The 9,858-nt window shown below is 55.4% G+C and overlaps 1 protein-coding gene across 1 annotated transcript; it reads left to right on the plus strand.

The window, feature by feature from the left end:
- Positions 1 to 6,965: 6,965 nt before the first annotated feature.
- LOC135398693 (uncharacterized) lies at positions 6,966 to 7,895 on the plus strand. The gene has a single exon (XM_064630079.1). The coding sequence runs from the start codon at positions 6,966 to 6,968 to the stop codon at positions 7,893 to 7,895; it is 930 nt and encodes a 309-aa protein (XP_064486149.1).
- The last annotated feature ends 1,963 nt before the right edge of the window (positions 7,896 to 9,858 follow it).

Raw genomic sequence — 9,858 nt, forward strand, 5'->3', positions numbered from 1 at the left:
TCCTGCGGAGTGTAGCACATGAAAATAATAAACAGTACATTTTCTTGTGGCCACTTTTGCTTCGATTGTCTTCGACTGAGACACCGAGGGATTAATGAAAGTTTAACGAGGGACAGCCAACAGTACCACTACAAAGGTACTGCTGCACTGGTATCATAGCGTTCCGGTACCCTGTAACACGTACAGCTCGAAGATTTTGGAACATGCCGAGTAACGTAAGTTTTGCAGCGGTAGCAGTTAAGCGCTCACTCCAATGGGTAAGCGGTGTCTCTCCCATAATGTTGTTGTCGAGTCGCTTCAAAAAGCTGGTTTGGGCGGCTGTACCCTTGCCTGGTTGCAAGCCTCCCTCTCTGACAGCTCTCTGCTCGTGCACACAGCAGATGGTGACAGTGCCAACTACTTTGTGCGTCGTGGAGTTCTACAGGGGAGCGTCCTCAGCCCGCTCCTGTTTAATGTCATCCTGGCGCATCTCCCTCCTCTTCTGCCCAAGCATACCCATATCACGATCTATGCCGATGACATTTGCATATGGGCCTCTGCAGCGCGCCGTGATGCCATTCAGCGTCGTCTGAAACATGCCTTTGACCTTCTTGTGGCGCATCTTGCTGACCGTGGGTTGTCTGTCTCGCCGGCTAAGACAGTAGCTATGGCATTCACACACCGCTCCTTCACAAAATACCCCCTACTGCTAGCTGGCTCTAGACTGAACTACGTCTCGCATCATCGGTACCTAGGCATCATCATTGATAGGGGACTGACATGGTAGCGGCGGATCACCTCCCTTTCTGCTAGCGCCCGCATCTACTGTAATGTGCTCTGGCACCTCTGTGGATCGACATGGGGACGGTCCTGTGCTGACCTCCATCGTGTACATTGCTCCCTGTTGCTTGGTGTTATGCGCTATAGCCTACCTGTTCTTTATGGGATCTCCAACACTCACGAGCGGGAGCTGCTCAATATTCAAGAGAGAAGCCTCCGTCCCTGTTTGGGAGTGCCAAAGACAACGGAAACCTTCTCTGTTTTGGCGGAGGCACGCGAGCCATCGGTGCTTATTCTTCGCGATAGTGTTGCCTTACACGCGTACACACGCTATCTTGCTCGCCATCCAGCCCATTACCTCTGTGACATTGCGCAACGTTATCACGCATCTGCATTCGGTCAAGCTATTTGCCGTTTACGAAGCCACATCCCCTCAACCTCAACCTTTCAACCTGTCAACGGGACCTCCTTTGCGCCAACCAATGTGGATACTTCGCTACCTCTCTCTACAAACGTCAATTCCAGGCCTTACGAAAAACAAGTTTGTGCCAACAGTTGTGGCCTGCCAACGGACCTTGTACCACATCTACAGTCATCACCAGCATCGAACCCAAGTATACACCGACGCTTCAGTTTCTCTAGCTGGGTCGTCTGCTGTCTTCTGCATCCCAGAGGACGTGTAGCAGACACCGCTTTGCGGCCGGCCGACAACGATGAAGCCGGCCAGCTACGCACCTACGCGCGGCACAGTGAATTGCCACAAGACAGTGAGACATCGGAAACGGGCTGCTTCGGACGTTTCTAGTGTCTCCTTGCTCCTGCAAAGGAGCCATTCGTGGAGCTTTTAGCTCTGCTCTGCTTCGGCGATCTCGGACGGACCCCTTTTACCCTGCTCTGCGGCTTGATTGCTTGTGCTCGAGGTGAGGGAGATTGGCCAGTTCTCAGCGAGGAGGAGCTATGGCTCCTCCCATAGGCGACCCTGATCGCTACTGGTCGGCCTCTGTTGATATTCTTGCATTTCCACTAGACCATTTTTTTGCGAACGGGTTAGGTAGCATTCCCGTGGTCCTGAGGCCAACAAACGGTTCATGTATTGGCTCCAAGAACCCCAAGGCGTTAATTCGCAACCTTGAATTAGTCACCCCTGACTTCCGGGACATCACAGAGGTCCGGCAATACGGGAAGGACGGTATCGTGTGTAGGTCCCGGAACCTGGAAGTTGTCCACGCTTTGCTGTCGACGCTCCGTTTTGGTGGCATCCCCGTGCAACCCTTCGTTCCGCACCATCTCGCCTGCACGAAGGGCGTCGTGAGAGGCGTCGATGTTTCCCTTCACGCGTGCGAGCTCCTTGATCTCTTCGACTCCATCGGGGTGCTTGAAGCCTTTCGCTGCAGTCGCATGGAAAACGGGAGACGGATCCCCACTGAAACGGTCATTGTGACGTTTGCCGGTCATTGCTGTCCCTCTGAGATCAAATCCTGGCCACTCATCTTTCGTGTGGACCCCTTCACCCGCAGGCCTCTTCAATGCAAACGCTGCTTTCGCTTCGGTCACACTGCCAAGAGCTGCAAGTCCGATGTACGCTGCCGACGCTGTGGTGACCAACATGACGAATCCTCCTGCCCTGCTGGGTCACCGCTGAAATGCTGCCTGTGCGGTGAAGCTCACCTTGCTGACTGTGAGACTTGCAGTAGCCGAGACCAAGAGACTTCTCTGCTGGAAATCATGGACACGCGTCACTGCTCGCGGTATGATGCTGCCGCTGTCATGAAAGGTCGTGGGTTCAGCTTTGCACGAAAAGCTCAGACACCTGTTGATGGTAACCTCGAGAAGCTGATCACCAGCGCCGTCGAGGCAGCTGTGTCCAAATTGAGGGACGAGATCAGCCCATTGATTGCTCTGGTCACGTCTCTGTTCCCTACTCTGTCAGAGGCTGTGCTGGCTGATGGTCCCAAGGTTCCTTCCTCTCCCAGTGCGGACACCGGGGTTCATCCGCCGCCTCCTGCACCCGTTACCTCTCACCCCGTCGCCATCCCTCCTCCGCTCTCTCTGCCTGATTGTACTGTCGCAGATTCCATGATGGATGATGATGATGTTCCCTCTACCTCAAAGCGCGGTGCCTCTCCTTCACCACCTCTGTGCTCTGCCTCCGTTGGCAAACGCAACAGGAACAACATTAAGAACTGCAGCAAGAACGGTGACAACCACGATCATAAGAATGGCAGTCAAAACGACAGCAAGACCCGCGGCAAGACAGGCGTCTGCGATGTCCTTGCGGCTGCGGTTGCTCAGTCTATCCTCGGGGATGAGTAACGTCCGCGTGCTTCAGTGGAACTGCTACTCTGTTTTTTCCGCTTTACCTGACTTACATTCCTTAGTCTCCTCTGTCTCCCCCGATGTGATACTGTTACAAGAAACATGGCTTGCTCCTTATCGTTCCTTTTCTCTCCCTGGATTTCACTCCTTTCGGTTGGACAGGCGTGCCTGTAGAGGTGGCGGCCTGCTAACCCTCATTTCCTCTAGGCTTGTTCACTCTTCGCGTATCATTGTGCAGGTGATGTCTGCAGAATGCGAGGTACTAGCGGTGCAGCTCCGCATGCCGGGCAATCGCCCCTTGTGTTTTATCAACGTTTACTGTCCGGCAGGATTTCGGTCCTCCTCTACCTTTGATCATGTGGTTTCCAAGATGGTCGGCGACTATATTGTTGCGGGAGATTTCAACTCGCATCATGTCATGTGGGATAACAGGACTGATGCCCGTGGCAGCGAACTGTGGGACTGGATCTGTCACCATAACCTTTCTCTTGCAAATGATGGGTCAGTGACTTTTGCACGCGGCTCTTCGCGCTCCGTTCTCGACCTCACGCTGTACAGCTCACGCGTTCCGGTTCTGTCATGGAAAGTTGTCTCCTGTGGAACATCTAGTGATCACCTTCCTGTTTTCTTCAAAGTGCCTTCGGCAGCCCAACGTCTCTCCCTCGTCATCCGCCACAATCGCTCACTCCAGGAAAAGAAAGTTACTGCGCTGTTGCAGACCTGCAACAACATGCCAATGGGTGATCGTGCTGCTGCTGCTGTATCTATTATTTCCCAGGCCATTGGGTCATCTTCTTTCCAAGTGCGCAAACGCTCACCTTCGAACTGTGCTCCCTGGTGGAATGAGTCCTGTACAAGGGATTATAGGCGACGGAAAGCTGCATGGAAGCAACTGCTGTCCAACTCGTGCTATGCCAACTGGACACGCTACCAGATCCTAAAGGCCACTTTCAAGAGGACTGTCTCTTCTTCCAAGAGTGCGTTTCACAACGAGCACAATTCTTTCCTATCTCTCCCGAAACAACGGAGGGCTCTTCACCGGCACATCTCGTTTCTCCGGGGCCAGACTTCATGTTCACCTGGCGAGCTCCACGTTTTATCCGATGCAGATGCCATGTCTCGTCTTGAAGATGTTGCCAAGGGCCTCGCCGCGCGCTTCCATAACACTGTTGCCCTACCTCCTCCTCCTCCTCCTCCTCCGTTCTCCGTGTCGCCGCATCCTGGATTCGTAGCAGTCGAATGGGACGAATTGGACTGCATTATCCGTGCGCTCCCTTCATCTGCTCCCGGTCCGGATGGCGTATCTGCTCGAATGATGAAATTTCTGTGGTCTGCTCACCCCAACGTCTTGCTTGAAATTGTCAACACCTCTCTGAGCTCGTCCTGGATCCCCCCTGACTGGAAAGTAACAAGGGTTATCCTGTTGAAGAAGGTTGCGTCCAAGGGCCTTGCCATTGACAATATTCGGCCGATCGCGCTAACGTCTGTCCTGTGCAAGACCGTGGAGCGAGTGATTCACCGCCGGTTGTCTGATTTTGTTGAGTCCAATAATATCTACAACTGTAGCCAGATCGGCTTCCGTCAGCGCTGTTCCGTCTGGATGGGTCACGTCAACCTCGAGAGCCAAATACGCCGCGCACAGGAGGATGGGGACTTCTCAGCTCTGGTGACGTTAGACATTGCACAGGCATATGACAGCATTGAGCACCGCGTCCTGCTGCACAGGCTGGCTGCTGTCCGTATCCCTCCCTATATTCTCTCCTGGGTCAGGAATTTTCTCTCTGGAAGATCTTTCCAATGCTCGGACCGCCACCTCGTCTCTTCCCCTCATCAGCTGTTTAGAGGGGTGCCTCAAGGTTCTGTCCTTTCCCCTCTGCTCTTTAACATACTCATGAGCTCCCTTCCATTGGACGCGAATATTCTGACAATCACTTACGCAGATGACATCGCCTTTTTCGCCTCGGCCTCATCGCTACACTTGTTGTACACGCTGACCCAGCAATACATCGACACTATTGTGGCTTGGACCACATCCGCTCATCTGAGTCTAAAGGTCCAGAAATGTGCCGTGCTCCTATTTCCGCCTGTGGGCTTCCGTGGTGCGGTGCCCAGCTTCAATCTTTTGATAGGCAACGATCGCATCGACCAACCTGAGTCTCTGAAGTATCTGGGTGTGTGGTATGATCACAGGATGGATTGGGGCCGCCACACTGACCACATCAGCCGAAGAGCCTCCGCGGCACTGGGTTGCATCCAGCGTTGTTCCAGCGTTCGTGTTGGTATGCGCAGGAATGCCCTCCTTTATGTCTATCGTTGCTATGTCCGTCCCATCCTCGAATATGGCTGTGTCCTTTTCTCTCATCTCCCAGACTACCGGATAAGCAAGCTGCTCGTCTTAGAGAGGAAAGCGCTCCGCATGTGTCTCGGCCTTCCCAGGTATACTGCTAACGACGCCCTGTATCTTGAGGCGGGTGTGCTCCCACTGAAAGCCCGCTTTCATCTTTTAACAGTGAGCACTTTCCTGTCTCTGGCGCAGAGCCCTCTTGCTTCTCACCACATTGAATCGTTCAGAGATTTGGGTTCCTGGACTAGCAGGCGGTGGCGCAGATCCAATATTCCCCAGTTGCTATTTGCCCAATCTCTCCTGTCGCCCCTGAATGTTTCGCTTGCCCATGTCCCCCAGCCGGTTGTGCCTCCCGCGCCAGCCTCTGTCCAGGTTCTCAGCATCTTTCATTCGGATGCCAAACATGCCCCTCTCACTTATTTGAATGCAGAGCTTGACACTCACATGTCTCAGTTTCCCAATCACCTGGTCATCGCCACGGACGCATCTGTCTCTGAGGAACGGGCGGGAGTTGGCATTGTCATTCCGCAGCTCGACTTGCACAGTCCCGTCCGCCTCCCGGACTACACACCGGTCTTTCACAGTGAGTTTCTAGCCATGCTCCTAGCGCTGATGAGGGTTCCCATCGCTTTCAAAATGGTGCTCCTCCTCTCTGACTCTCTTTCTGTGATTTCCTCCCTTGAGAGCCCTACAAGCCCCTTGCTCGCCACCTTAGTTGCTTTTGCACCTAGCCACATCTCCCATCTCCTTCTCACCTGGATTCCTGGTCACCGCGATCTCCCGCTCAACGAAGCCGCTGACACCCTGGCTAATATGGCACTCTCTGGGCCAATCCTGGATGTCCTTCCTCCAATAGCTGACATCGTCCGGGCGCGCTACAGGCGCTTCCTTTCACTCGCGCGGCGTCGCCCTCCACGTCCTGGCTATGAACACCTCTTATTCCGTTGGAATCCTGAGCATTGTGGCTGCCGTGAGTTCGAAACTTCTGTAACGCGTGCTCGGTGCCTCTCCCTCCCATTGAACTTCTATCTTCACCGTGCTGGCCTCGAATCGGCACCTGCGTGCCCGCACTGCGGACAAGCCGAGACTGTCCATCACTTCTTTCTCGACTGCCCCTCCTACGCCACCATTCGTCGTCGCCTTCTCGTCCCCCCTCTTCTCTCCATCGGTGCTCAGCTCTCCCTGACATCTCTGCTATCCCTTGGAGCCTCCCATAATGGCGTTAGGGACCGCGCTGTTCTCCACAGTATCATGTCATTCATCTCCAGCTCTAACCGATTCTAACTCTTTTGAGAGGATCTAACTCTGAGTGGATCTAACTCTTTTTTAACATCCTGTTGACCGCACCTCAGTAGTCCTGGCCAATCTCCCTAGCGGATAAGCGCCATCCCGCTTGAGGAGCAACAACAACAACGCTAAGCGCGCTATAGTTTTCCTGGGGCCGCCCAGTGGAATAAACGTTTAGTTCGACCCTGGCTCTTGTGGTCTGCGCATCTCTCTTTCCGACCTCCACAAATCTGGTGACCCAGCACGAACACCAACGCCGATGAATCCCGCTGGCGACCAGCCCGACCAACCAGACTTACCTTCGGGCGCACCGCCGCTTTCCCAACCCACAGTCGCCCATGTCAGCGTCCGGCTACCACCCTTCTGGTCGCGGAACCCCGCCATCTGGTTCCATCAAGTCGAGGCGCAGTTCCTCCTTGCTGGCGTCACATCGCAGCTGGCAAGGTACCGGCACGTCGTCGCCGCGTTGCCACCAGAGATTGCCATGGACGTTGCCGATGTCATCACAGGCCAACCGCCTCAGACCCCATACGATCACCTGCGCGCCGCCATCCTTAAGCGCACCATGCTGTCAGAGCGCAAACGGATACAACAGCTCTTAAGCGCCGAGGAGCTCGGCGACCGGCGCCCTTCGCAGCTGCTCCGCGCGATGCAAGCCCTTCTAGCAGACCGGGCCGATTCTATCGACGAAGCATTCCTTCGAGAACTGTTTTTACAGCGGCTGCCGACCACCGTGCAGATGGTTCTCGCGACGGCTGAAACCTTGCCCCTATTCCAGCTGGCGGAGCACGCGGACAAGGTGTTGGAAGTCGCTGTTCCGGGAGCATTGGTCGGAGCAGTCAATCAGACGGCTCCACCATACGCGCCTCCTTCTGGGACCCTTGGCCATCCATCCCCTTCAGCGTCCCCCTCTGCCATCAACGCCATCAGCGTCGAGCTTGCATCTGTGCGCGCAGAGATGCAGCGCCTCTCAGAATCAGTGGCCGCCCTACAACGACCAAGCCCACGCCGACGTTCCTCAAGTCGTTCCCGCCGTTACCGCTCCCCTCGGAGGTTCAATAGCCGTACCCCTTCCCCTACCGACGGCACCACTCCACCTCCCTGCTGGTACCACGAGCGTTTCGGCAGCGCCGCCACCCGCTGCACACGACCTTGCGGATGGTCGGGAAACGATCAAGGGAATCGCTGACGGCGACCACCGTTTCCCCTACCCAAGCAGAGAGTCGCCTTTTCTTCGCTGTGGACCGCTCCTCCAAGATCCGTTTCTTGGTGGATACCGGAGCTGCCGTCAGCGTTTTACCTGCGACCACTCAAGACCGTCGACGCGCCCCAATTTTTCATCTTATGGCAGTGAAGGTGATCTCGTGGTACACCGCCATCCCGGTGTACCACGAGAAGCTACTGACTGTAAGCCTCGGCTTACGACGGGACTTTCCTTGGCTGTTCCTGGTCGCCGGCGTTTCTCAAGCCATCATTGGTGCGGACTTTCTTCATCATTTTCGCCTTTCTGTTGACGTCTCCAGACGCCTACTCGTCGACGGCTGCACCAACCTATCTGTCCGGGCGATCTCTGCTCCCCCACCCAACGAGCCTTTCATCGGAGCGTCTCTCCCTACCGTTTCACCACCCTTCCACGACCTCCTTCGGCAGTTCCCGTCGCTCACACAGCCGCCGGACTGGACTCTGCCCGTTAGACACGATGTAGTCCATCACATCGAGACGAAAGGACCCCCAGCTTTCTGTCGCCCGCGCCCTTTGGGTCCAGAGAAGATGAAGATCGCTAGGGCCGAATTCCAACACATGTTGGACATAGGCATCGCTCGCCCGTCATCCGCGAGCTGGTCCTCTGCCCTTCATATGGTCCCTAAGAAAACGGGCGACTGGAGGCCATGCGGGGACTACCGCGCTCTCAACCTTGCCACTGTCCCCGACAGATACCCCTTGCCGCGCCTTCAAGACTTCACGGCGCATCTTCACGGCACGAAGTGCTTCTCTAAGATAGACCTGACTAAGGCGTATCATCAGATCCCTGTCGCCCCGGAAGACATCTCGAAGACGGCCATTACAACACCGTTTGGCCTCTTCGAGTTCATCCGAATGCCTTTCGGGCTTAGAAACGCCGCCCAAACTTTTCAGCGGTTTATCGACTCGGTGACCCGGGGCCTTCCGTTCGTCTTCGCCTACATTGATGACATTCTCGTCGCTAGCCAAGACCTCGCTCAACATCAGGACCACCTCCGCCTGCTATTTGCACGCCTAGCAGAGCATGGCATCGTCATCAATGTAGCGAAGTGCGAGTTCGCAGTTCCATCCTTGGAGTTCCTGGGCCACCGAGTCTCCGCCGACGGCATCACCCCTCTTCCGGACAAGGTGGAAGCGATCAACAACTTCCCGAAGCCTAAGACCATTCGGCAGCTTCGGCGTTTCTTGGGTCTGGTGAATTTCTATAGGCGATTTATACCTCACTGCGCCCACGTTCTTCGCCCACTTGAAGCACTCTTACGCCAAGACGACGCTCCCCCACGTCCCAAGCGTCGTAAGTCGGCGAACTCCAAGCTCCCCGATACATCTCCTGCCCTCCTGTGGACTGAAGATTCGTCCGCTGCCTTCGACACAATCAAGACCCTGCTGTCTTCTGCTGCACTACTCGTCCACCCCAGCCCCGAGCGCCTACCACTCTCATGGTCGACGCGTCCGCATCCGTGGTTGGCGCCGTCCTTCAGCAGTTCATCGACGGCGACTGGCGTCCCCTTGCGTTCTTTTCTAAAGCCCTGAAGCCAGCAGAAGAGCGCTACAGCACTTTTGGCAGGGAGCTTCTCGCAGCGTACCTTGCGGTCAAACACTTCCGCCACTTCTTGGACGGCGGAAGTTTCACCATCTTGACTGACCACAAGCCACTTATGTACGCCTTCCGATCGGCCAGCAGCCGCTACTCTCCTCGCGAGACGCGTCATCTAACTTTCCTGGCCACTTGGATCGCCCGTTTTGGCGTGCCATCCCTTATAACAACTGACCGTGGCGCTCAGTTCGAGGCCAAGCTCTTCTCGGCTTTCCTCCAGCTCCTCGGTTCGAGCAGAATCAGAACCACATCTTATCACCCATCTTCCAACGGGTTGGTCTAGCGCTTTCACCGTCAACTAAAGGCAGCCGTT

This window comes from Ornithodoros turicata, chromosome 6 (assembly GCF_037126465.1).
Source record: "Ornithodoros turicata isolate Travis chromosome 6, ASM3712646v1, whole genome shotgun sequence".
NCBI classification, from domain to species: Eukaryota; Metazoa; Arthropoda; class Arachnida; order Ixodida; family Argasidae; genus Ornithodoros; species Ornithodoros turicata.

What these genes read in the sequence shown, in the direction of transcription:
- LOC135398693 (XM_064630079.1), top strand. Translation starts at nt 6,966, where the DNA reads ATGAATCCCGCTGGCGACCAGCCCGACCAACCAGACTTACCTTCGGGC.